The following is a 23,656-nucleotide window of genomic DNA, read 5'->3' on the forward strand; positions in this document are numbered from 1 at the left end:
CTGAGTAAATCCACGTAATGTATAGTTTCAGTGGAATTCGTTAAAAAAAATAAAACGTGATTTCCCACTGTAGGTTGGAAACGAAAAGGTGTCGTATCATCAATTGTATATAGCTGTCTTTTGGGCATTACTACATGAAACAAAAATATAGGAACGATATAAACCAGAGTTATTTCAGTTATTTGAGTATTTGACGATTCATCAAAAAATAAAACACGCATCCGAAACTTTCACCATTACAATGAAAGTTTCATTTATTCTTTTACATATTGCACACTAAGAAATAAAGGTTCAAAATTGAATACCGAAAGGTTGATGCAAAATCAGCACCCTATGGGTTCAAAAAATTAAACCCCTGAAATTTCAAATTGAAACCCAGGGGGTGCATTTTTGAACCCGCAGGGTGCAAAAATGAATCCCAACCGCAGGGTTCAATTTTTGAACCCATAGGGTGCTGATTTTGCATCAACCTTTTGTGGTTCAATTCTGAACCTTTATTTATTAGTGTGTGCAAGTAAACAAAATTTCTGTAAATAATATATATCAATATATCCATCAGTGTTGTAGTCAAGGCTCAAACCTCCAAGGCCAAGGCTTTAATACCCAAGACCAAGGCTTCAATCCCCAAGGCCAAAGCATGGAACCCCAAGGCCTAAAAACCTCAAGGCCAAGGCATTTCAAACTTTCAATATATGGAACAATGAGCCAACAACAAGGCGGCAGTTCGAATTTCAATACGGTGCCCCTACATGTAGGTCGATCATCAATTTGCCCCCCCCCCCCCCCCCGTTCGAACATCAATTCGGCGCCCAGTTCGAACATCATTTTGGCATCCCTTCGAACTCAATTTGCCTTCCCTAGTTCGAATATCATTTCGTCCCCCCCCCCAAGATCGAGTATAAATTTTGCGCCCCCCCCACCTCGAACATCGATTCGGCCCCCTCCCTAGTTAGAGTATCAATTTGGCGCCCCCACTTCGAACATCATTTCGGCGCCCTCCTAGTTCGAATATCAGTTCGGCGCCCCTACATGTAGGTCGATCATCAATTTGCGCCCCCCCCCCGTTCGAACATCAATTCGGCCCCCAGTTCGAACATTATTTTGGCATCCCTTCGAACTCAATTTGCCTTCCCTAGTTCGAATATCGTTTCGCCCCCCCCCCCCAAGATTGAGTATAAATTTTGCGCCCCCCCCCCACCTCGAACATCGATTCGGCCCCTCCCTAGTTCGAGTATCAATTTGGCGCCCCCACTTCGAACATAATTTCGGCGCCCTCCTAGTTCGAACATCAATTCGGCGCCCCCCTAGTATGAGTATCAATTGGCGCCCCCCTAGCTCGAACATTGATTCGGCACCCTCCCCAGTTCGAGTATTAATTTGGCGCCCTCAGTTCGAACATCATTTTAACGTCCCTTCGAACATTATTTCGGCGCCCTCCTAGTTCGAATATCAAGTAAGCGCCTCTACATGTAAGTCCAACATCAATTTGGCGCCCCTAGTTCAAATACCATTTCGTCCCTCCTAGCTCGAGTATCAATTTGGCGCCCCTACGTCGAACATCAATTCGGCCCCCTCCCTAGTTCGAGTATCAATTTGGCGCCCCCACTTCGAACATCATTTCGGCGCCCTCCTAGTTCGAATATCAATTCGGCGCCGCCTACATGTAGGTCCAACATCAATTTGGCACCCCTAGTTGAACATTAATTTGGCGCCCCTAAATGTAGCTCGATCATCAATTCGGCCCCGCCCCCCCCCCCCCCCATTCGAACATAAATTCGGCCCCCAGTTCGAAAATCATTTTGGCATCCCTTCGAACTCAATTTGCCTTCCCTAGTTCGAATATCATTCCCCCTAGCTCGAGTATCAGTTTTGCGCCCCCCTAGTTCGAACATCAATACGGCGCCCCCCCCCCCCTAGTTTGAGTATCAATTAGCGCCCCCTAGCTCGAACATCGATTCAGCCCCCCCCCCCCCCTCCCCAATTCGAGTATTAATTTGGCGTCCCCAGTTCGAACATCATTTTGGCATCCCTTCGAACATCATTTCGGCGCCCTTCTAGTTCGAATATCGATTCGGCGCCCCTACATGTAGGTCCAACATCAATTTGGCGCCCCTAGTTCGAATACCATTTCGCATCCCCCCTAGCTCGAGTATCAATTTGGCGCCCCTACGTCGAACATCAATTCGTCCCCCCCCCCCGTTCAAACATCAATTATGCCCCCAGTTCGAACAGCATTTTGACATTCCTCCGAACATCATTTCAGCGCCCTTTCGGTTCGAACATCATTTTCTTTCCTACTCTTCCTCTTTTTGTTCTTCTCATCCTATCCCTCTTCCTCTCTCCTTTTCTTCTCTTCTTTCCCCCTTTCTCTCTTTCTTTCTTTCTCTCCTTTCTTCCCTCTTCCTCTTTCTCCTCTTCCTCTCTCTTTCCCCCTCTTCCTCCTTTTTTATCCCCTTTTCTTCTCTTCCTTCCCCTCTTCCTCTTTTTTCTCTTTCTTTCCCCTCTTCTTTTCCCCTTTGTTCTTCTTTTCTTTCCCCTCTTCTTTTTTCTTCTTTTCTTTCCCCTCTCTTTTTTTATTTCCTCTCTCTTCCTCTCTCTCCTTTTCTTTCCCCTCTTCCTCTTTTTCTTCCCCCTCTCCCCCTCCCTTTTCTTCTCTTCCTTTCCCCTTTTCTTCCCTTCCTTTCCCCTTTTCTTCCCCCTTCTCTTTCTTTTTTCCTCTTCTTTCTTCCCTCTTCCTCTTTCTTTTTTTCTCCTTTTTCTTTTCCCCTCTTCCTCTCCCTTTCCCCCTCTTCCTCTCTTTTTTTTGTCCCTCCCCTCCCTTTTTCTTCTCTTCCTTCCCCCTCTTCCTCTGTTTTCTCTTTCTTTCCCCTCTTCTTCTCTTTTTTTTCTTTATTCTTCTTCTTTTCTTTCCCCTCTCTTTTTTCTTCTCTTCTTTCCTCCCTCCCCCTTCCCCTTTCTTTTCTTCTTTTCCTCCTTTTCTTTCCTCTTTTTCCTCCCTCTCTTTTTCTTCTCTTCCTTTCCCCTCTCTCTCTCTTTTTTTCTCCTTTTCCTTTCCCTCTCTTTTTCATTCTCTTTCTTTCCCCCTTTTCCTCTCTCTTTACCTTCCCTTCCTTCCCCCTCTTCCCTTTTTCTTCCCCCTTTCCTCTCTCGTTTTTCCTTCTTCCTCCTTCCCCTCTTCCTCTCTCTTTCCCCTCTTCTTTTCCCCCTCTCCTCTCTCTCCTTTCCTCTTTTCTTTCCCCCTTTTCCTCTCTTTTTTCTTCCCTTCTTCCTTTATTCTTTTTCTTCTTTTCTTTCCCCTCTTCCCCTCCTTTTCTCTTTCTTTTTTTAGCAGAAGGGGGGGGGGGCAAGGCCCCCTCGGCCCCCATGGATCCGCGCCTGCCCTACCCTGAGGATGATTTCCTTGTTTTTTGTTTTTTTTGGGGGGGGGGCTTATCAGAAAATCTCGACCATGACTACTAGGTTATGATTACCATGATTACAGTGCCTACAGAGAACTCCGATATGTATATATATCTTTATTCTTTTGCTTTTAATTTGCATATAGGGCCTAGCTCTGCGTTTCATCCAACGTATCTTTTTGTATCATTTTACAATTATTTCTCCTTGTAACCAAAACTAAAATTTTGTGGTTGTTTTTTCTCTCTTTTTTGAGAATGTGCAGAGGCGGGTTTCAAAAGTCTTGGACCCCCCCCCCTTTCAAGTTTGATGAAGTTGCAATTCTCCGGTGGGGTTAGTGATTTACAGGGGTTGACTCATTAACCGTAGCCTACGCGTACGTAATTGAATGAATTTTACATTACAATGACGTTTCAAGGGGGAAGGGGCCGAGGACGAGGTTCTCATAAAGACTTATTATATGTATGCACGTCCCGAACAAGATACATGCAATCCATTTCCAAACTTTCAATCATCTTTTTTTCCTCAATGATTTGCTAACCCTTATAACTATGCAAATATTATTAATGACACCATATATTTCCTATCAGTTGGGTAAATACGGCCCGAGCAGCGGGGGATGATACACATAATTATATTGAGCTGAAAGGGTTTCTAACAGAGAATCTGCCAAACGTTTGAAAATTTTGGCATGTTTGGACCGAGAGTCAGACTGAAGCCAACAAAAAAGAGATAAAATTAGAGGATATATCCTTAAAGGGGAAGTTCACCCTGACGAATTATTTTTTGTAAAAATAGCCGAAAAAAATATTGCCGAAAGTTTGAGAAAAAATTATCAAATAATCAAAAAGTTATTAGAATTTCAATTATTTGATTTGTGACGTCATTTGCGAGCAGTATTCCTACATACCAAATGGTAAAAATTCAATGAAATGTCATTTTCTCAGAAAAAAAATATGGAACCATACAAAACTTAAAATTCATGCTTTTTATATTACATAACACATGGGGCAGCTGCTCGTTTATGACGTCACAAATCCAAAACTTTGAACTCTAATAACTTTCTTACTCTTTAACGGATTTTCCTCAAACCCTTCACCAACATTTTCAAAACTATTTTTTGTGCTATTTTTCAACAAAGTTTTCTTCAGGTTGAACATCCCTTTAAAGGGGAAGTTCACCCTGAAGAAAACTTTGTTGTAAAAATAGCAGAAAAAAAAATAACTGCCCCATGTGTTATGTAATATAAAATGCATGAATATCAAATTTTGTATGGTTCCTGATGACTTAATTTTGTTTTCTATTCATGATCGGGTGTGAAATGATTGGTCTATTGATATAAAAAAGGTACAGTGAAAACCATTTTCAATTTTCTGAGAAAATGAAATTTCATTGATTTGTTACCATTCGCTATGTAGGAATGCTGCTCGCATATGACGTCACAAATCAAATAATTGATATTCTAATAACTTTTTAATTATTTGATGAATTTTTCTTAAACCTTCGGCAATATTTTTTATTATTTTTTCTGCTATTTTTACAATAAACTTTTTGTCAGGGTGAACTTCCCCTTTAAGCCTCGACAAACTTAACATATCTCCATTGTGCATCCAAAACAATAGCAACCATCCTCCCATCAATACTCGAAGTACCAAGAAGCGAATACCCTGCATTTCTTCAACAAAGGAACATTCAAACAAACAGCATCTCCGTACCAGGTGGTGTTATACAAAAAAGTGGATATGACTCTAAGCTAAAATGTACCCCACAACCACCAGCTGAATACAGAAAACAGAAGGTGTGGTCATGACAGTTGCAAACCGAATATTTTTCTTCCTTTTTTTTAATTATTTTTTGTTTACTTACAGTAAAGGAGCAGACCTTACTTATTGTCTCATCTTTTACAACGAGGGTACCAAATTACTTTTGCCTCCTTATTATCCTACCATCCTTGCCTGCCATCTGAAGTTTACAATACCCCTACTATTCCAATTTTCTCTTCACAAAAATTTACCTCCCGTCCTGTCGTTTCAATTTTTGTTTATGTCAAATCTTTTAACGTATATTCCATTGGAGGAGACAGCTATGAGAAAGAGTGCTTGCTTGCAATTTTCTTTCTTTTTTTTTTTGGGGGGGGAGTGACATTAATCATCATTAACATGATTAATCCGGAATAAGGACCATCGCTTTTTTTGGAGGGGAGGGGGGGGGGGCTTGTTCATGTTCTTTTTTTTTCAACGTAATCGCTCTTGTTTTTGTAAATTTCTTGGTCTGCCCCTCATACGTCTAATCAATAATGTACTGTACGTCCCAGAGAAAAAAAAACAATAACAGTACTTCTGAGTATTTTTTTTTGTACATGAACAGAAAGATTCGGTCGTCTTCTTTCATGTGAATGAACTAAAACTTTTCATCGTTAATAAAATGCCTCCTGCTTTTTTGCGAAAACGATGAATTTCCTTTATTTTATGCAATATGAAATAGCAATGCCTTGCTCAAAGACCGGGGGGAGTAGAACCACCGTCTTTCATGGTATAAGTCGGGTGCCTTAGACAACTCGGTCACGCCATCTTGCTTTTTATTCAACGATCCGTAGATTAGAAAGAAATGAGCATGTTTTCACATTAAATATTTTCACCGCCCTAGCCCCATTAATATTTCATCCATAAGGTCTCATATAAAATAGAAAAACAATTGACATCTGTTTTGAACTGTGTTTTTCGAATAAATAGCAGTAAAAGAAAGAGAAAAAAAAAACACTCATAATTTTAACTTGCTCGTGGAAATTAAAATTTAGTAGCACAAAATCATTTTTTTCTAACTCAGCCTTGCGCCAGTATCAACCTTAAAACCGGCCCAAAATAAAGAAAAAGATGAATATCCTTGTATTCTATTATGTTCATCCTGCTGAAGCCTAGTAATACCATTAGAGCACTTGCAGTTGCATTGAATTGCGGCTTCGTTTGATAACAGAGTGAGTCAATAGGCACAGCTTTTCAGGCGGCGGCGGCAACATCAAATGTTGACCGAAGATTAAGTTTTTTAAATGGCAGCATAACTTAGGAAGTTTATGAACCTATTTCATGAAATGTAGACATAAAGTTAATCAAGTATTACTTAACATCCTCCCCAACATTCAGGTCACATGGCAAGGTCAACGGTCATTTAGGGTCAATGAACTTAGACCATTTTGGGCGATTCAATATCGAAATCTTACCCTAGGGTTAAGTTTGTGGAATCGTCATCATAACTTAAAAAAAAAATATGGATCTCCCAGTTCATGAAGCTGAGCCATAAGTGTAATCAAATATTACTGCAACATTTAGGTTACATGACCAAGGTTAAAATGTCTTTTAAGACTGATAAACTAGGATTTTTTTAGTGCTTATTCAATTACCGTCATAACTCTGAAATTGTATTTGCCTTTTTCATAAAACTTGGACATCCAGTAATCAAGCATGCTTGAGCATACTGTGCGAATTTTAGATCACATGACAAAGGTCATTAAGGTCAATGAACTTTGGCCATGTTGGAGGTAATCATTAAATTGCTGTCATAACTTTCAAAGTTTATGGATATAGTTTATGAATTGTGGACAAATGGGTAATCAATTATCCCTGACATGTCTTAGGTCAAATGCAATTCAAGGTCAATAAATGCCCTGTTGTATCATTATATGAATGTTTTGTGATTAGTTTATAGTAGTTTTCAAAGTCAGCACTGCTGCTATACTGAATCGCGTAATGCAGGTTAGACTGCCAGAGGTGCTTCACTTGTTTTGTTTCACCTGCATAGCAGAGTGACCCTATACGCGGCGACGGCGGCGTCAACACCAAATCTTAACGGAAGGTGTTTTTGTTTTCATGATATGAGAGAATGCCTAGATTTTAGGTCAAAATCTGAAACACGCGCGTGCATGTTGATTCAGTTATCCAGTTCCAAATCACATTATCAAATATTTTCTGCTCGCCCTTTGCGCTAAAATTATGAGATCCCCCTTTCTCATCACTTTTATGATTTGAAAAACATGAATAGAGTATCCCGTTCTAGGTCTAAATCTCAAAATTTCCGCTCTCGCTTCGCCCTCGCATTATTTGATTGTTGAAATATGTAACGTCTTCATGGCTAAATGCAAGCAGTCCTTATAAGGCACTTTTCGATCTGTTCAAAGCGCATACAAACATTTTCTGCTCGCGCTTTGCGCTCGCACTACTTATGTAGGAAGGTCCCCTCTTACTCCATGTACTCATACTTTTCATGATTTACAAAACTTGAATAGAGTGTTCCATTCTAGGTCTAAAACTTAATTTTCAGTTCGTGCTTCGCGGTCGCATTATTTGATTGTTGAAATATGCAACGTCTTCATGGATAACTGCAAGAATTCTTTAACACGTAGGCCTACATTTCCGATCAGTTCAACCCGTGTATCAAAATATCTGCTCGCGCTTCGCGTTCGTCGTAATTATTGCAGGCACATCCTTTTTTTAGAATGTTCAAATTTCAGGAAAAATACATACATTTTCCCCAAAAATACTTGCTCGCGCTTCGCGCTCGCATTATTGAATAAAGATAATGATATTATATATTTCTGTTCATTTATAGAAGAAGAATACTATTTTCAAATTAGAGTATATGGATGTAAGTGATTATTGCTCAGATTTATGCCATAAGCACTCAAAGGGGGAAATTGAGGGGTATTTCATCCTCTGTGAATTTGGTCTTTTATATCAATTTGATGGTCTAGCAGAGGGAAACCTGCGACTAATGTAAATGGGATCTAGAACATTGACCAATGATTCAACAAACCTATTATTCATTTTTATTTCCATAGATCCACATTGTAAGCTTATACGATTTGAACCTTGTGAGTCAGCAATCAGGATCATGTTGTCTTGGGAGGTTTCTCTCTCTACTCCCTCGTCTTACAGACCTGACTGTCGTCCACTGTTTCTTTCATGATGATTTCTATAGAGAGACTGCTGAACGTGCTTCTTCATCTCAGGTTAGATATACACAGATAAATTTGGGTTTCAATCAGGAATGAACATAAGTCAAAATGTAACCCAAAATGATTTTCTGAAATTAGAATGTCAGCTTTAATGAAAAATATAAAAAGAATATATTCACTCTCTCTTTCTGTTATGAGGCGTGAATTATTGGGAACTGGAATTACTTCAAATTAAAATCTTAAATAAGCTAAATATCTTTTTAAGGGCATTGTGGAGAAAACCCCAAAACAAGAGCATGAAGATTAAAAACTAATAAGAAGCCAGGTTTGTAGTCCCTCGTCGGATTAAAAACATATTTAAATGTTTTTAAATGTTATAAATGTTTTATTCAGATGAAGAGGAATAGACATGCACTTCACATGCATATATTCAAGATAATAAATGATGGTTGGCTGACCAAGATTATTCGGTTGACGGTATTGTGTTTTTTTATGATAATGGTATCTATATACTTGAATAACAAATGAAATATCACGATTGTGTAATTTTGATAATGACACACATTAGAGGGTCATTGATCACTAACAATTTGGAAAACAAGGAAGAATAGTATTTTCAAATTAGAATAAATGGATGTAAGTGATTATTGCTCAGATTTATGCCATAAACACTCAAGGGGGGGGGGGGGGGTGTTAACATCGGCTGTGAATTTGATCTTTTATATCAATTTGATGGTCTAGCAGTGGGAAACCTGCTACTAATGTTAATTGGATCTAGACCATTGACCAATGATTCATCAAGAATATTATACATTCTTATTGTCATAGATTCACACTGTAAAGTTCGACTGTTTTGACGTTGTGTATCAGCAATCAGGATCATGTTATCTTGGGAGGTTTCTCTCTCTACTCCCTCGTCTTACACACCTGAAGATCTCTTCCTCTTCCTTTCATGATGATTTCTACAGAGAGATCGCTGAACATGCTTCGTTATCTCAGGTTAGATATACACAGATAAATTTGGGTTTCAATCAGGAATGAATATAAGTAAAAATGTAACCCAAAATGATATTCTGAAATTGAAATGTCAGCTTTAATGAAAAATATTATGAAGAATATATTCACTCTCTCTTTCTTTTATGAGGCGTGAATTATTGGGAACTTTAATTACTTCAAATTAAAATCTTAAATAAGCTTAATATCTTTTTAAGGGCATTGTGGAGAAAATCCCAAAACAAGAGCATGAAGATTAAAAAGAACTAATAAGAAGCCAGGTTTGTAGTCCCTCGTCGGATTAAAAACATATTTAAATGTTATTAAATGTTATAAATGTTTTATTCAGATAAAGAGGAATACACATGCACTTCACATGCATATATTCAAGATCATAAATGTTGGTTGGCTAACCAAGATCAATCGGTTGATGGTATTGTGTTTTTTATAACAACGGTATCAATATATTTGAATTAAAAAATGAAATATCACAATTGTGTAATTTTGATAATGAAACATATAAGAGGGACATTGATCACTAAACAAGGAAGAGTACTATTTTCAAATTAGAGTATAGGGATGCAATTGATAATTGCTCAGATTTATGCAATAAACAATCAAAGGGGGAAATTCAGCGGGTATTACATCCTGTGTGAATTTGATCTTTTATATCAATTTGTTGGTCTAGCAGTGGAAAACCTGCTACTAATGTAAATGGGATCTAGACCATTGACCAATAATTAACAAACCTATTATACATTCTTATTTCCATAGATTCATACTGTAAAGTTCGACGATTTGTTCGTTGTGAATCAGCAATCAGGAACACGTTGTCTTGGGAGGTTTCTCTCTCTACTCCCTCGTCTTACAGACCTGAAGATCTTCCAATGTAACTTTCATGATGATTTCTACAGAGAGATCGCTGAACGTGCTTCGTCATCTCAGGTAAGATATTCAAAGATATATTTTGGTTTCAATCAGAAAGGAATATAAGTAAAAATGTAACCTAAAACGATTTTCTAGAAAAAAATCAGCTTTTAATGACGAATATAATGAAACATATTGCAATAAAAAAGTAGCAATAGTGGATACCCCCCCCCAAAAAAAAAACATTTTTATTCAGATGGATGGGAATAAACATGCACTACACATGCATATATTCAAGATCATAAATGTTCGTTGGCTAACCAAGATTAATCGGTTGATGGTATTATGATTTTTTCTAATAACGATATCGCTATATTTGAATTAAAAAATGAAATATCACGATTGTGTAATTGTGATAATGAAACATATTAGAGGGACATAGATCACTAACAATTTGGAAAACAAGGAAGTATACTATTTTTAAATTAGAATATAGGGATGCAATTGATAATTGCTCAGATTTATGCCATAAGCACTCAAAGGGGGAAATTAAGAGGGGATTACATCCTGTGTGAATTCGATCTTTTATATCAATTTGATGGTCTAGCAGTGGGTAACCTGCTACTAATGTAAATGGGATCTAGACCATTGACCAATAATTCAACAAGCCTATTATACATTCTTATTTCCATAGATACACATTGTAGAGTTCCGCAGTTTTCACGTTTTGAAGCAGCAATCAGGATCATGTTATCTGGGGAGGTTTCTCTGTCTACTCCCTCGTCTTACAGACCTGACGATCAACTGCTGTTCCTTTCATGATGATTTCTACAGAGAGATTGCTGAACGTGCTTCGTCATCTCAGGTTAGATATACACAGATAAATTTGGGTTTCAATCAGGAATGAATATAAGCTAAAATGTAACCCAAAATTATTTGCTGAAAATAAAATGTCAGCTTTAATGAAAAATATTATGAAGAATATATTTAATCTCTTTCTTTTATGAGGCGTGAATTATTGGGAACTTGAATTACTTCAAATTAAAATCTTAATTTCTTTTTAAGGGCATTGTGGAGAAAACCCCCTAACAAGTGCATGAAGATAAAAAAAAAATAAGAAGAAGCCAATTTTGTAGTCCCTCGTCGGATTAAAAACATATTGCAATGAATATAGCAATGTACGAACCAAAAAAATGATTTATTCAGACCAATAGGAATACACATGCATATATTCAAGCTGATAAATGTTGGTTGGCTAACCAAGATTAATCGGTTGATAGTATTGTGTTTTTTCATAATTACGGTATCAATATACTTGAATAGCAAAGGAAATCTTACAATTGTGTAATTTTGATAATGAAACATATGAGAGGGGCATTGATCACTTAACCATTGAAAAAAAAAGAAAAATATTATTTTCAAATTAGAGTATATGGATGCAAATGATAATTGCTCAGATTCATGCCATGAGCACTCAAGGGGGAATTAAATGGGTATTACATCCTCTGTGAATTTGATCTTTTATATCAATTTGATTGTCTAGCAGTGGGAAACCTGCTACTAATATAAATGGGATCTAGACCATTGACCAATGATTCATCAAGCCTATTATACATTCTCATTTCCATAGATTCACACTGTACGCTTCGACGGTTTGGTCCTTGTGAATCAGCAATCAGGATCATGTTATCTTGGGAGGTTTCTCTCTCTACTCCCTCGTCTTACAGACCTGACAATCTCCTCCTGTTCCTTTCATGATGATTTCTATAGAGAGATCGCTGAAGGTGCTTCGTCATCTCAGGTTAGATATACAAAGATGTATTTGGGTTGTGATAAGAAAGGAATATGAGTCAAAAGTGATGATACAATGAAATAAATGAATATCAGGATTTATCCGTAGGCTTGTTTCTGGTGATGATGTGTTATTTTTGGAACAAAATAATATTGATAATACTAATAATAATCTGCATTTATTTAACACATCAGGACGACGTCTCTAAGCGCTTTACAGATGTATTGTTACCCCCGTCATCGGATGCTTGCATTCCCGCATAAGGGAAGAGAGCAAAAATATTATAGCGTGAAGCCTGCAGGGGGCATGGGGGGAACGCTAGAGGCATGGGGTAATCCAAATTAATCCCCCATGCCGGATGCAGCCAGCATGATTGGTCGTTACCAAGTAATTGCCCCATTCAGCGCGCAGGCGGCATGGGGTCAAAGCAAGGCGAGATTCAGTTTAATCCCCCATGCCGGATGCAGCCTGCATGGGCCTTAGGACAACCTCATTCAGCACGCAGGCGGCATGGGGTAAGATCGCGGTGCATTTTCATATTAATCCCCCATGCCGGACGCAGCCAGCATGGACGCTAACTACTAGGTAATTACCCGTTCAGCACGCAGTCGGCATGCTGTCAAAGTAATAATACATTTAATGCTAGTTCATGCCGGAGGCAGCTCTCCGCCATATGAACAGTAATAGAAGTGCAGGTTCATTTCACGCCCGTGACACGCCCTTCAGCTCCATGCACGCCCGTTCCCTGGCCACTGCGCTGCCAGCTGACCACGGCTTGCGCCGCATGCTTCGAAATAACTAAAAATGAATAAATAATGTTATGTCGCCTTCATAAGCCTAAATCGAAAAGTGGATAGGTCTGGGGGTTCTTGTTTACTCTATAAACTAAATAAATCATGGATGGAATGAATACATTCAGACATGTCGAAACGCATATCAAAATACATTCTTAACCTAATGAAAATGAATGAATGCAACCTTCAGTAAATATGTCGCTCTAGAGGACATTTCTTCCCCGGTTACTTCCACAAACAGACGCATGATAATTCGGGTCTTCTTTAAGTAGAAAGAGAGAAAGTTGAAGTGACTCCGTTTTTCCCCATTTTTCTCATAATGGCGTACGTTTAGTACTCAATTACTTCCGATTTGAAATCAGATGGTGCAAAAGTAACCACTGATTAAATGTCATGGTCACAAAAGTTCATAAAAACTAAAGACGTTTGAGAGAAACAAAATGATTTTTAGTTATGAAAAGGCCGAAGACTTCTCGGGATTTTTGCCCTGATTTTTTTTTCGGCCAACGTTATCATGTAACAATACTTTTTGTAGTCGAAAGATGGTCTTTAGTACAGCTCACGGCACCCTCTTATGCAATTCGTAAGACTTTAGTAAACATTTTCATTGTTTTGGGGGTTGTTTGAGACGCTGTTATTATGGTTGTGTCCTGTCGAAAATCCTGGAACTCCTAAAAAAATCAATACATCAAAGCGGCAGTACTGCCAATAATGGGCACTCCAAGTCCTTTACAAAACCTTAAAAACGCAAAACACCAATGCTCGTTTTTGAGAGGAGTTAGATACTGTGATTATGACCTCATCACATTTTAATACAAGCAACATGTTCCAAAAGTTTCAGTGGGTCAAATGAACGATGTCGGGGGGGGGGGGGGGGTAAAGTACATTGCAGTCTATGCAATTACCCTTGAGTCCCCCTCCCCCTCACACTTCGCCAGCAGTTGCCAAGCAATTATCTCCGTCTATACTAGTGGACATAGCTATTTTGAGGCTTGAATCAGACTTTAAATCTTATGATGTTTTATTGCTCTTTTTTATGGAGGGAAGTCGTAGATTAACTCTCTTAAGGAGGGGGGGGTATGCCTGTCAGTATTTGAAATGTTTAAACGATCCCTATAGGGGTTCTAAAAACCCTTTAAGTTTCTTAATAAAAGGTTCTCGAGTCCTAAACAAACTAAATTTCAGCTTTTTCTTGAGGGTTGCAAATAAGAAACAAATGGCTTCCAATTTGAACTTAATTTCCGATACTTTGCATGTCTTACGACCCCTTTCACTCGCAAACAAAAAGAAAGCAACGCTCTTAATACACTTCCATTCATTTTTTTTTACTTCTGAACAAATTGTTCTTAACTACTCATGGATCGGTGAGTAGACCCAAACATGCTAAACGAATGAAGTATGTATTGAAAGTGGAAATCACAAATTTCTCTCTCCAGTATTAAATAGATGTTACAGATAATTTCGATTATATTCATTTCACTTTCATAATCCGGCCGGCCCGTGCCCACCCCCCCCCTTCCCACTTTGAGAAACAAAATATTTTTAATGAAAAAAATGAATAGAATATAGAATAGAAAATAGAATATTTTTTTTAATTTCATATATAGGCCTACATGTACAAACAAGAAATAGTGAGTGTATTATGTCATCAGTCTCTGCATTAATACACCAACCAAGATGTGCATATCACTGTTTTGAGAAATTAAGTGAATTTGTCAAAATTTCTTATTTCGCATCCGATTTCGATGAACATTTCAGCGTTAGGCTTGTTGGATTTTAATCTTTTTTATTCAAATCAACGTTTTGTTGGGTTCGTCGTGTCTCCATGTTGCCGCTTTTATTGAATAGAATGCGAGCGACTTCTTATCCTTAATTGACCACTGGTTTATCTCTAACACAATAGACTGTCTTTTCACTGTTGAATAAATCCCGCTCCGCGTCGTTTAAGCAAGGGTTATCACTTTTGTTTCGGTTATTCACAGCCCCACCTCCTGTCAATAGATAGGTCTATATTATTGCTCTCGGAGTTTCCTGTAGGAAATATTAACATCGAGGGGAGGGGGTTGGACGAAGACAATTGCATTATTTATTTAGGCATTTTGAATTGATGTATAAATATACATAAAATATGTTTGTCTTATTGGGCCAAGTATACCCTCTTAAAATATAATATTATTTGAATAGACCAGTTTTACAATATTTTCTTCCTGCTAGCTTATTATAGCCTATATGATTTTAGAAATCCTCTTTAAAAAAAATTTTCTCAACTAAAATTACCAACACGGGAACAAAATAATTAAAATATATATTTGCCTAAATGCCTTCTTAAAGCACACCCCCGATGAAATGCCGTATATATTGGGGTGGTGTTTCTTGATATGCACAAGGGGGTAGATCCCTGGGATAGTCCTCACGAAGAGGACGGGAGTGGCATGTACAGTCACCAAATCTATTTTTCTTTGGATTAAAGCTTGCAAAATAATTAAATATTTTGTTGAAAGAGAAATATTAAGTAGTCATTCATATCTTAATTCAAATGTTGTTTAGGTTCTGGGAACCTCTTATTGTTTTATTTGTAGGAATATAAACCGATGGCGTACCTACAAAGATCATATCGATTGCTGTGATTGTTTTGCGTAAATTTACTTAAAGAAAATGGCTGCAAAGAAAATAAGTGATTTTATTTAAAACTGAAAAAAGTTACAAACTGAATACTTGAGAAAATTAAGGAAGTCGTTATAACATAAATCAATTCAGTAAATACCAAGGCATTTTGTAATGTACCAATGATATAGCATTCGATCTCTTTAATACGACATCGGGTGATATCATTTCCTAGCTTCAACGTGTTTAAGACCGTCCATTTTCTTTTACATGTAGTTGGTTTGCATTTTTAAAACCTCTACGAAATCACTTAAATAAAATGTTGGTAGAGAGAGGGGAGGGGGTTAAGGGGGTGTATATATAAGGAGGAGAATGTGCACGCGTGAATGAACCCTGAGTGCGTCGAAGTTCACATAACACAGAGTTATTTGTGAGAAAGCCCAAAAAAAATCGATAATGCTTTGATTATTATCTCAACACGCCGTTTAACGTTTGAATACATTGCTGGCATCAATGAGCACCGTGTATTCAAAAGAATGATTACTTAGGTCTCTGTTGAATAGAACGAGAGAGACTTCTGACCCTGGGCGCGTTAATCTCGAAAACACTGTCTTTTCACTGTTAATACATGCACGTTTCACTCCGGTCAATCAAAGGTTAACTTTATTTCAACTCTTCAACCTTGATGGCAGCACTTTTGTTTGTCAGGCCTAATTGCTTCAGATTATTTTCTATTATAAGAAAGAGACACTGAAGGCAAGAGGGGGAGGGGCGATGGGAAGTAGGAAGATAGGAAGAAACAAAACTGAACGGAGAACGGAGTTGATCGAAGAACTGAAGTGGGGAGGGGGGAGGGGCGATGGGCAGTAAAGAAGGAACAAACTGAACGGAGAACAAGGATGATCAAATGTTTGCAAAGGCCACAGCCCGTGCACTTAACGGCTGTTTTATGTGACCAGATTTTTCAAGTAAAACGTAGTAAGACACTATCTAAACCATACAGTTGTTTAAATCCATTGATATGCAACCCTCAAAATGAAATGAAATCCAGAATATAATCGTTATAACGTCGTAGCATTCGTACAATCGATGACGATTTTACCTTTAATCCGAAATAATTCCGTGCAATTATTTAAATTTTCATTATGAGTAATTGAACAATAATGTTGAACCTCAATTAGCAAACTTTCAGGAAATGAGCAAAATACAATTTTTCCATCAGTTCGTATACCAGTCGATCGCAACGTGAGCGAAGGCCTTTCAAGAACCAGCATTACACCGTTGTATTCAAATTATGAATCCTTTATGAAAAAAAAATAATTATTGCACCGATATGGTGCTTTGAGGATGTAATGCCCTATAGTATTTTATGTTTTTGAATTTGCATAAAAAATCAGTTTTTGCAATCGAAATTGTCGATATTGCGATGTATTAATTGTCTACATATGTTTGTTTTTTGCGACAGTTAACATAAAACATTAAGCCGTAAATCCGACGAATGAATAAGTCAAGAAATCTTACAATATTGGAGAGAAAAAAGAAAATGATAAAAGAAATTGTCATGCCAATACCAGCAGCGGATCCAGCCTTCTCAATTAGGGGGGGAGGGGTTCTAGCCATATCGGATTGGCCGATCTAAACTGACTTTTTTTTGTTTATTTGAAGAGTTAGTCCTGTTAATCACTTCTTAGCTTTATAATATAAATCAACATAAGTATATAATCTTATATTTCAAATATTGCGAGCGCGAGCCATTTTTCAAATTGTATCTATTTTGTCCAAAAATTTGTTTGTGATCCTGAACAAAATTTTCAGATCAGAGCGTTACATATTTCAACAATCAAATAATGTGTGCGCAAAGCGCGAGCTGATTTTCTTTACTTGTTTCTACCTGAAGAATGGAAATTCTAAGCACTTATTGTAATCGTAAACAGGATAGGTAATTGATGCGAGCGCAAAGCAAGCGGGTAAAACAAAACTGGATGATAATCTATTATGTTTTGCAAATCATGAAGAGGATGAGTGCTAGGTAGCCTTCCTACAGTAATAATGCGTGTCCAAAACGAAGTACGAAATCTTTGGTGTTCGGATCTAAAACTTGACAATATTTTTAAAACAGAACATGCTGCGTATCTCAATAGACATGAGGGCGCGTGTTTCAGATTACACCTACAATCTGGGCATTCTTTATACATTTTTATCATGACATCGATGAGGCGAACGAGAACCATAATCTTAAGATATTGGATATTCCGACCTGAAAAAATGGTGAATTTAAGCCCTATATTTCAAGCACTTTGTAGGAAAATTGTGAGATGGACATGATATCATTTTTTACATAAAAAATCAATGTCGGAAATAAATGAACGGAAATCGAATCTATGCAGAAAGAAATGAACCAATAATAATGATAATCCGCATTTATCTGGAACTTATCACGTTGTAACGACGCACAGTGGGCCAGAATGGGTTGAAAGTGCGCCAAAATTATATTCCGTGTTAGATTTTTACTTTAACATGTTGATTATGGGTAATTTTGGGCGTAGAATCGACTGAACATAATTTAAAGCCGATATGACGTCACCTTGATACCAAATTTTGATTGGCTACTTGAAGTATCTGTGAAAACACAAATTACATAGTGTAGTATATAAACTTTATGATATGTGCGACTTTAAAGTTGGCCAGAGTGAATGTTAGTTTATGCCTAAAAAGTGTTTTAAGAGATGCCGAAAATAATTTTTATTGCATCAAAATGATTTTTAATTACATTTATTAACAAAAAAACTTTAAAATCTGAAAAATATTAACCGTGCTTTATCAAGCTGTGTTGACTTGTGTAAAACGCAGAGTATATAACACCACGAATGTATCACTATTACGAAGGTTTTGGGATGAAATTATTCTACAAGTAAGTTTTTTCCATGGAAGAGTTGTGGGTATAGTCCTTATTTGCTTTAGCAACATTTATTTTGTTTAAATTAAGCCCGGAATTCATGTCACTTTCATGGAATGGAAGGGGAATCGTCCTCGCCGCGCAAAAGCGAACGGCAATGTACCCCCATGCGGTGCGCTAAAGATGACTGCGCGGTATAAAAATGACCGGTTTTGAACAGGTTTTTGGTGTGTTGTGTCAAGTTAAATCGGCTCTAATATAAGAACGGGCAAATACGGGCAGTTAAATTTGGTATCGTCTTAAAGCTTAGACATCGGAAAAAATGATGTTTATAGAATTTAGACGGAAATCCACGGAAATCTAAACTATTCTATTGTAAATGCAAAAAACATGGATTTTTCAGCCTATTTCGAGGAAAAATCATCCTATAAACCTCTTAAAATGTGTCTTTTATCTTTGAACCCTTTCACACGAAAAAAAGAATATATCAGGATTATGTGGGAGCCATTTCAGATTCCTCCATGAAAAACCTCCTGTGAAATGGCCTGTTTTTCAACTAGGATGTCATATACGCGGCATTTCGCAAAATTTCACATTTTACGATTTGAGGGAGGAAATTAACAACCTTTATGCCAATTCCGGAATGAAATATTTTGCTGAAATATTCTTCAAAGTATTGTCTTTCAGCTGGGCATGACAAAAATTAAAAAATCTGAAATCGCCCAAATGACTTTTGGCGCAGTTTTGTCTCGCGCCGGTGGCGCGTTTCCGTTTTACACCCTGGCGAAGGCATTTTCCGGAAAAGTAGCCAAAAAGCGACTAGTGAAGAGTCTACGTCTACGTTTGTTTACATTATCAGCTGGGTGCGCGATCCAAAGTCCGCACCGAAGTTATCCGCAGAACATACCGTACTTGCATGCAGCTGAGCTTATACTTTCCAGGTTCAATACGAATGCTTGCCTTGATCATTTGCCTTGCCGATTTGCTGATGTCTGTCTTTCTCTCTATCTGTCTATATATCTATCTCTCAAATTCTATCTCTATCTATCTATGTAACTGCAGTATCTATCTATCTATCTATCTATCTAATAATCTTCTCTGTCTCTCTCATTCTTTACCTAACATCTATCTATCTCAAATTCTCTATCTCTCTCTATCTATCCATCCATCTGTCTTTCTCTATTTCTCTCTCTCTACCTACCTATGTAACTACAGTATCTACCTGTTAATTTGTCGCTCTACTCTCTCATTCTTTATCTGACATCTATCTATCTCTCAAATTCTCTATCTATCCATCTGTCTGTCTTTCTCTATTTCTCTCTATCTATCTATTTTTTTAACTAGAGTATATATCTATCTGTTAATTTTTTAATAATCTTCTCTGTCTCTCTCATTCTTTAATTATCTATTTAATATCTCTCATCTATCTATCCATCTGTCTGTCTTTCTCTTATTCTCTCTATTTATCTATCTATTTTTTTTAACTTATCTATCTGTTAATTTGTTAATATTCTTTGTCTCTCTCCCTCTTTATCTATCTAACATCTATCTATCTCTCATCTATCTATCTCTATCTATCCATCTGTCTGTCTCTCTATTTCTCTCTTTCTATATATCTATCTATCTATGTATCTATCTATCTGTTAATTTGTCTATCTTCTCTGTCTCTCTCACATCTATCTATCTGTCTCTCAAATTCTCTATCTCTCTCCTTCTCTAGCATCTGTCTGTCTTTTTTTTCTCTCTCTCTATCTATCCTCTCTCTCTCTTTCTCTCTCTCCCTCTATATATTGACCTCTCTGTCTCTCCCCTCTCTCCCTCTATCCATCCATCTCTCCCTCTTTCTCTCTCTTTCTATCTATCCACCTCTCTCCCTCTCTATTTCTATCTGTCTATCTTGTCTCTATTTATCAGTCTTCTATATCTATCTTTCGGCAGCTTCTAAGTGTATCAGTCCATCAAACTTCAATTTGTCTTTCCATTATAAGTATCTGTTTATTTTGATTTTGTCTGTTATTCTATTCATTTAGTTAATAATTTATCATAAACAACAAAATAATCATAAACAACGCGACTGCAAAAGCATGTTCGGATTTCACCCCTGACTGCCGCTCTCTTTGTACATGAAGTGCCGAGGAACTCTGCTCTGATCAGTAACTGTGCAAATTGCATGCGGTGGTGGACTCGCCTGTGTCGCACGCTGCATGCAACCAGCGACGTGTGTAGACTCTTCATTAGTCGCTTTTTGGCTACTTTTCCGGAAAATGCCTTCGCCAGGGTGTAAAACGGAAACGCGCGCCCCGGTGCACTGTGCGACGTCTCTTAGCGCTTTAAACATAATGATGTCATTACCCCGGTCATCGGATCCTGCCATGCTCGCATACGATGTATGCACCTTCTCCACTCCGTGGAGAGCATTAAAAGAATCCCAAACTTGAATCCATTAATAACGATACTATCGATAGAAAGAGCAGCTCAGACGTAGCCTTAGTCACAAAATAGTATAATTTTCAAATCTTAAATTAAGATAAGACTGTAATTATTCTGATTATGAATTGAAAAACACATCTAAGAAAACTAATAGAGGTAAAATATGCATCTTATATACTTATAACATGAAGCATTCAATTCCCGAGAAAAGGAAGTTATGAATAATTAATTTAATTACAAAAAATCGCATGTGGACGCTCAAGATGATAATTTATTACGTCACTATCTCCGATTTAGTTGAGAAACGGGCCCAAGGATATATTTCTAGCATGCAGGTGGAATGGCATATCTATACGGCAGGACGCGGGAGGCATGACGGATTAGAGCAATAGGTGACAAGCTGCAGGCGGAATGGTGGATTAATTTGGAAAAATTTTGCGCGGCAGCACGCAGGGGGCATGGCGGATTATTTTTTGGAACGACCGGTGGTAGGCTGCAGGGGGAATGGTGGATTAATTTATAGAGATTAATAGCGGCAGCACGCAGTGGGCATGGCGGATTATGTTTAAGAGCAAGTGATGACCGCCTGCAGGGGGCATGGGGTTCTTAATTGGGGCGTGCTTTAGGGATAGCCTGCAGGGGGAATGCTGTGATATTTTTGCTCTCATCCCTAAAACGTTTGCACCTTTTCCACTACCTGGGGAGCATTCCAGCAAGATTTTCAAGACTCAATTGCTAGGCATATAGGCTTTCGCATCCTACTGGTAGGCCTACCCATTTAACACCTTGGTAGAGGGTGACTGAAAGTGTGGATTGACACCTTGCCAAAGGCGTCTACATTCGTAATTCCGAAGGTTTGGATATTCCGAAAGTTCGTTAATCCGAAAACGAAATAAGGTTCGTTATTCTGAAGGTTCGTTTATTCGAAACGAAATGAGGTTCGTTGTTCATTTCGTTTTTGGACAACCGAACCTTCGGAATTATACGAACCTCATTTCGTATTCAGACTAACGAACCTTTGGAACATCCAACCTTATTTCGTTTTCAGATTAACAAACCTTCGGAACAACGAACCTTATTTCGTTTCGGATTATCGAACCTTCGTAACAGCGCAACAAAGGTTCGAATTTAGGAACCGTTTTTCGTTTTCGGATTAACAAACATCGAGGTATAGGCAATTCACGTGTTTCGGAATTACGAACCTTTGGAATTACGAAGTGTAACCGAATTTTAACACCGTGTGCCCTTCGATATTTTGTATAGTAAAGAGTGACGTATATTTCCTTCCTTAAATTTTGAGAATATGGGGATTTTTAATGGTCAAGTCCACCCTAGAAAAAAGATAGGAATAGAGAAAAATCAAACAAGCATAATGCTGAAAATTTCATCAAAATCGGATGTAAAATAACAAAGTTATGACATTTGAAATTTTTGCTTATTTTTATTCATTATTTTTTATTTATTATTTATTTCACTTCCATCAAACAAAAACAAATTGTATACCATATATATAAAAATAAGTATTTGTATCCATTGCAAAGTAACAAAAATAATAATACATATGTTGTGAAAAAAAAACTTACACGATTTGGGCAACACATTGGAGGTTTTAAATAAGTATACTATTTTTCAATAGAAATTAAATTAAGATGGAAATGGAGGGACCCATTAAAAAGCAATGCTTGTACAATGTGGGCCCCTCAAAAATAGATAACAAAACCATTAACAGAGTACAAATGCAGACATATGTAATCAAATGAGAGAAAAAAATAAATGAGAGAGAAATAATACTTACAAAATATAAAATACGAAGATATCAAAAAATATAGTTTGTATAGGACAAAACAAACCGTCCTAAAATATATCCAAAAATATATCCACCCTTCCCACCCCCCCCCAAAAAAAAAGAGAGAAAGGGGAGAATGCCCTGAGAAGATGGATGGGTGCTGCTAAACGTAGGTAGAACACATGCCATCTGGACTCAAGCAAACTGGATTCAATGTGTATAAAAGGAGAAAAAAATATATAAAATGACCTGGAAAGAATAAAATGCGCGAAAAATGTGATTGATGCCGTAAATAAATAAGCGGTAGGAAGGCGGATAAGCGGGCAGGAAAGAGAAAAAAGATGAGAGGATAGACACAAATAATATATGAGGTTAAAAACTGAGCACAATTGGGAAGGACTTGTGCCAGATTTTTTTTTTCAATTAAAAAAAAGGGATGATGTATGTTTTAATTATAGTCTTTATAGTAAAAATGATGACTAACCTCTTGACAGAGATGATGAATAAGATTTAATTTGAGGATACATTATAAGATTTTAATAGAGATAATTTGAATTTAGTCTTAAAAGAGTTCAAAGATTTTGCAGTTCTTATATCATTATGAAGTGAGTTCCATAACTTCGGTCCCTCATATATAAATGTGTTCTGAGCCAGCAAAGTTCTTAGAAGTGGTAAATGGAATTCACCCAATCGCCTTGTTGGATAGTTATGAATGGATTGATTTTTTGTAAACATTGAATGAAATACATTTGGGAGGTTGTTATTGTTATAATTGTACATAAACTGACCGAGATTGAACAAATACAAGTCTTTAATTTTCAATATTTTATGTTCCAAAAATAATGGGTCAGTATGAGACAAATATGCTTTGTGACATATGACACGAAGAGACTTCTTTTGTAATAGGAGTAATTTGTCTAAGAGTGTTTGATGTGTGTTGCCCCACGCTAAAATTCCATAATTTAAATAAGGTAATATAAGGGATGAATATAATGTAAGCAGGGACGATAATGGTGTCACATTGTGTTTTATGTGAACTTGACTTATTAATCTACTCAGGCTGTTTGACCACCCAAGAATTAAACTATAAGATAGGATTGTACATTTCAATCAAAATGAATTTATTATATATATCCATACTGCCATTATC

General features: G+C 37.3%; 1 protein-coding gene across 1 annotated transcript in view; it reads left to right on the top strand.

Annotated features, from left to right (window-relative positions):
* LOC121421003 overlaps positions 1 to 23,656 on the top strand; it is an 82,413-nt gene that overhangs the window by 39,377 nt on the left and 19,380 nt on the right. The window contains 5 exon segments of the mRNA XM_041615577.1: positions 8,228 to 8,398; positions 9,173 to 9,343; positions 10,112 to 10,282; positions 10,899 to 11,069; positions 11,835 to 12,005. Coding sequence (XP_041471511.1) covers positions 8,228 to 8,398; positions 9,173 to 9,343; positions 10,112 to 10,282; positions 10,899 to 11,069; positions 11,835 to 12,005 — 855 coding nt within the window.

Source organism: Lytechinus variegatus, chromosome 9 (genome assembly GCF_018143015.1).
Source record: "Lytechinus variegatus isolate NC3 chromosome 9, Lvar_3.0, whole genome shotgun sequence".
Classification (NCBI taxonomy): domain Eukaryota; kingdom Metazoa; phylum Echinodermata; class Echinoidea; order Temnopleuroida; family Toxopneustidae; genus Lytechinus; species Lytechinus variegatus.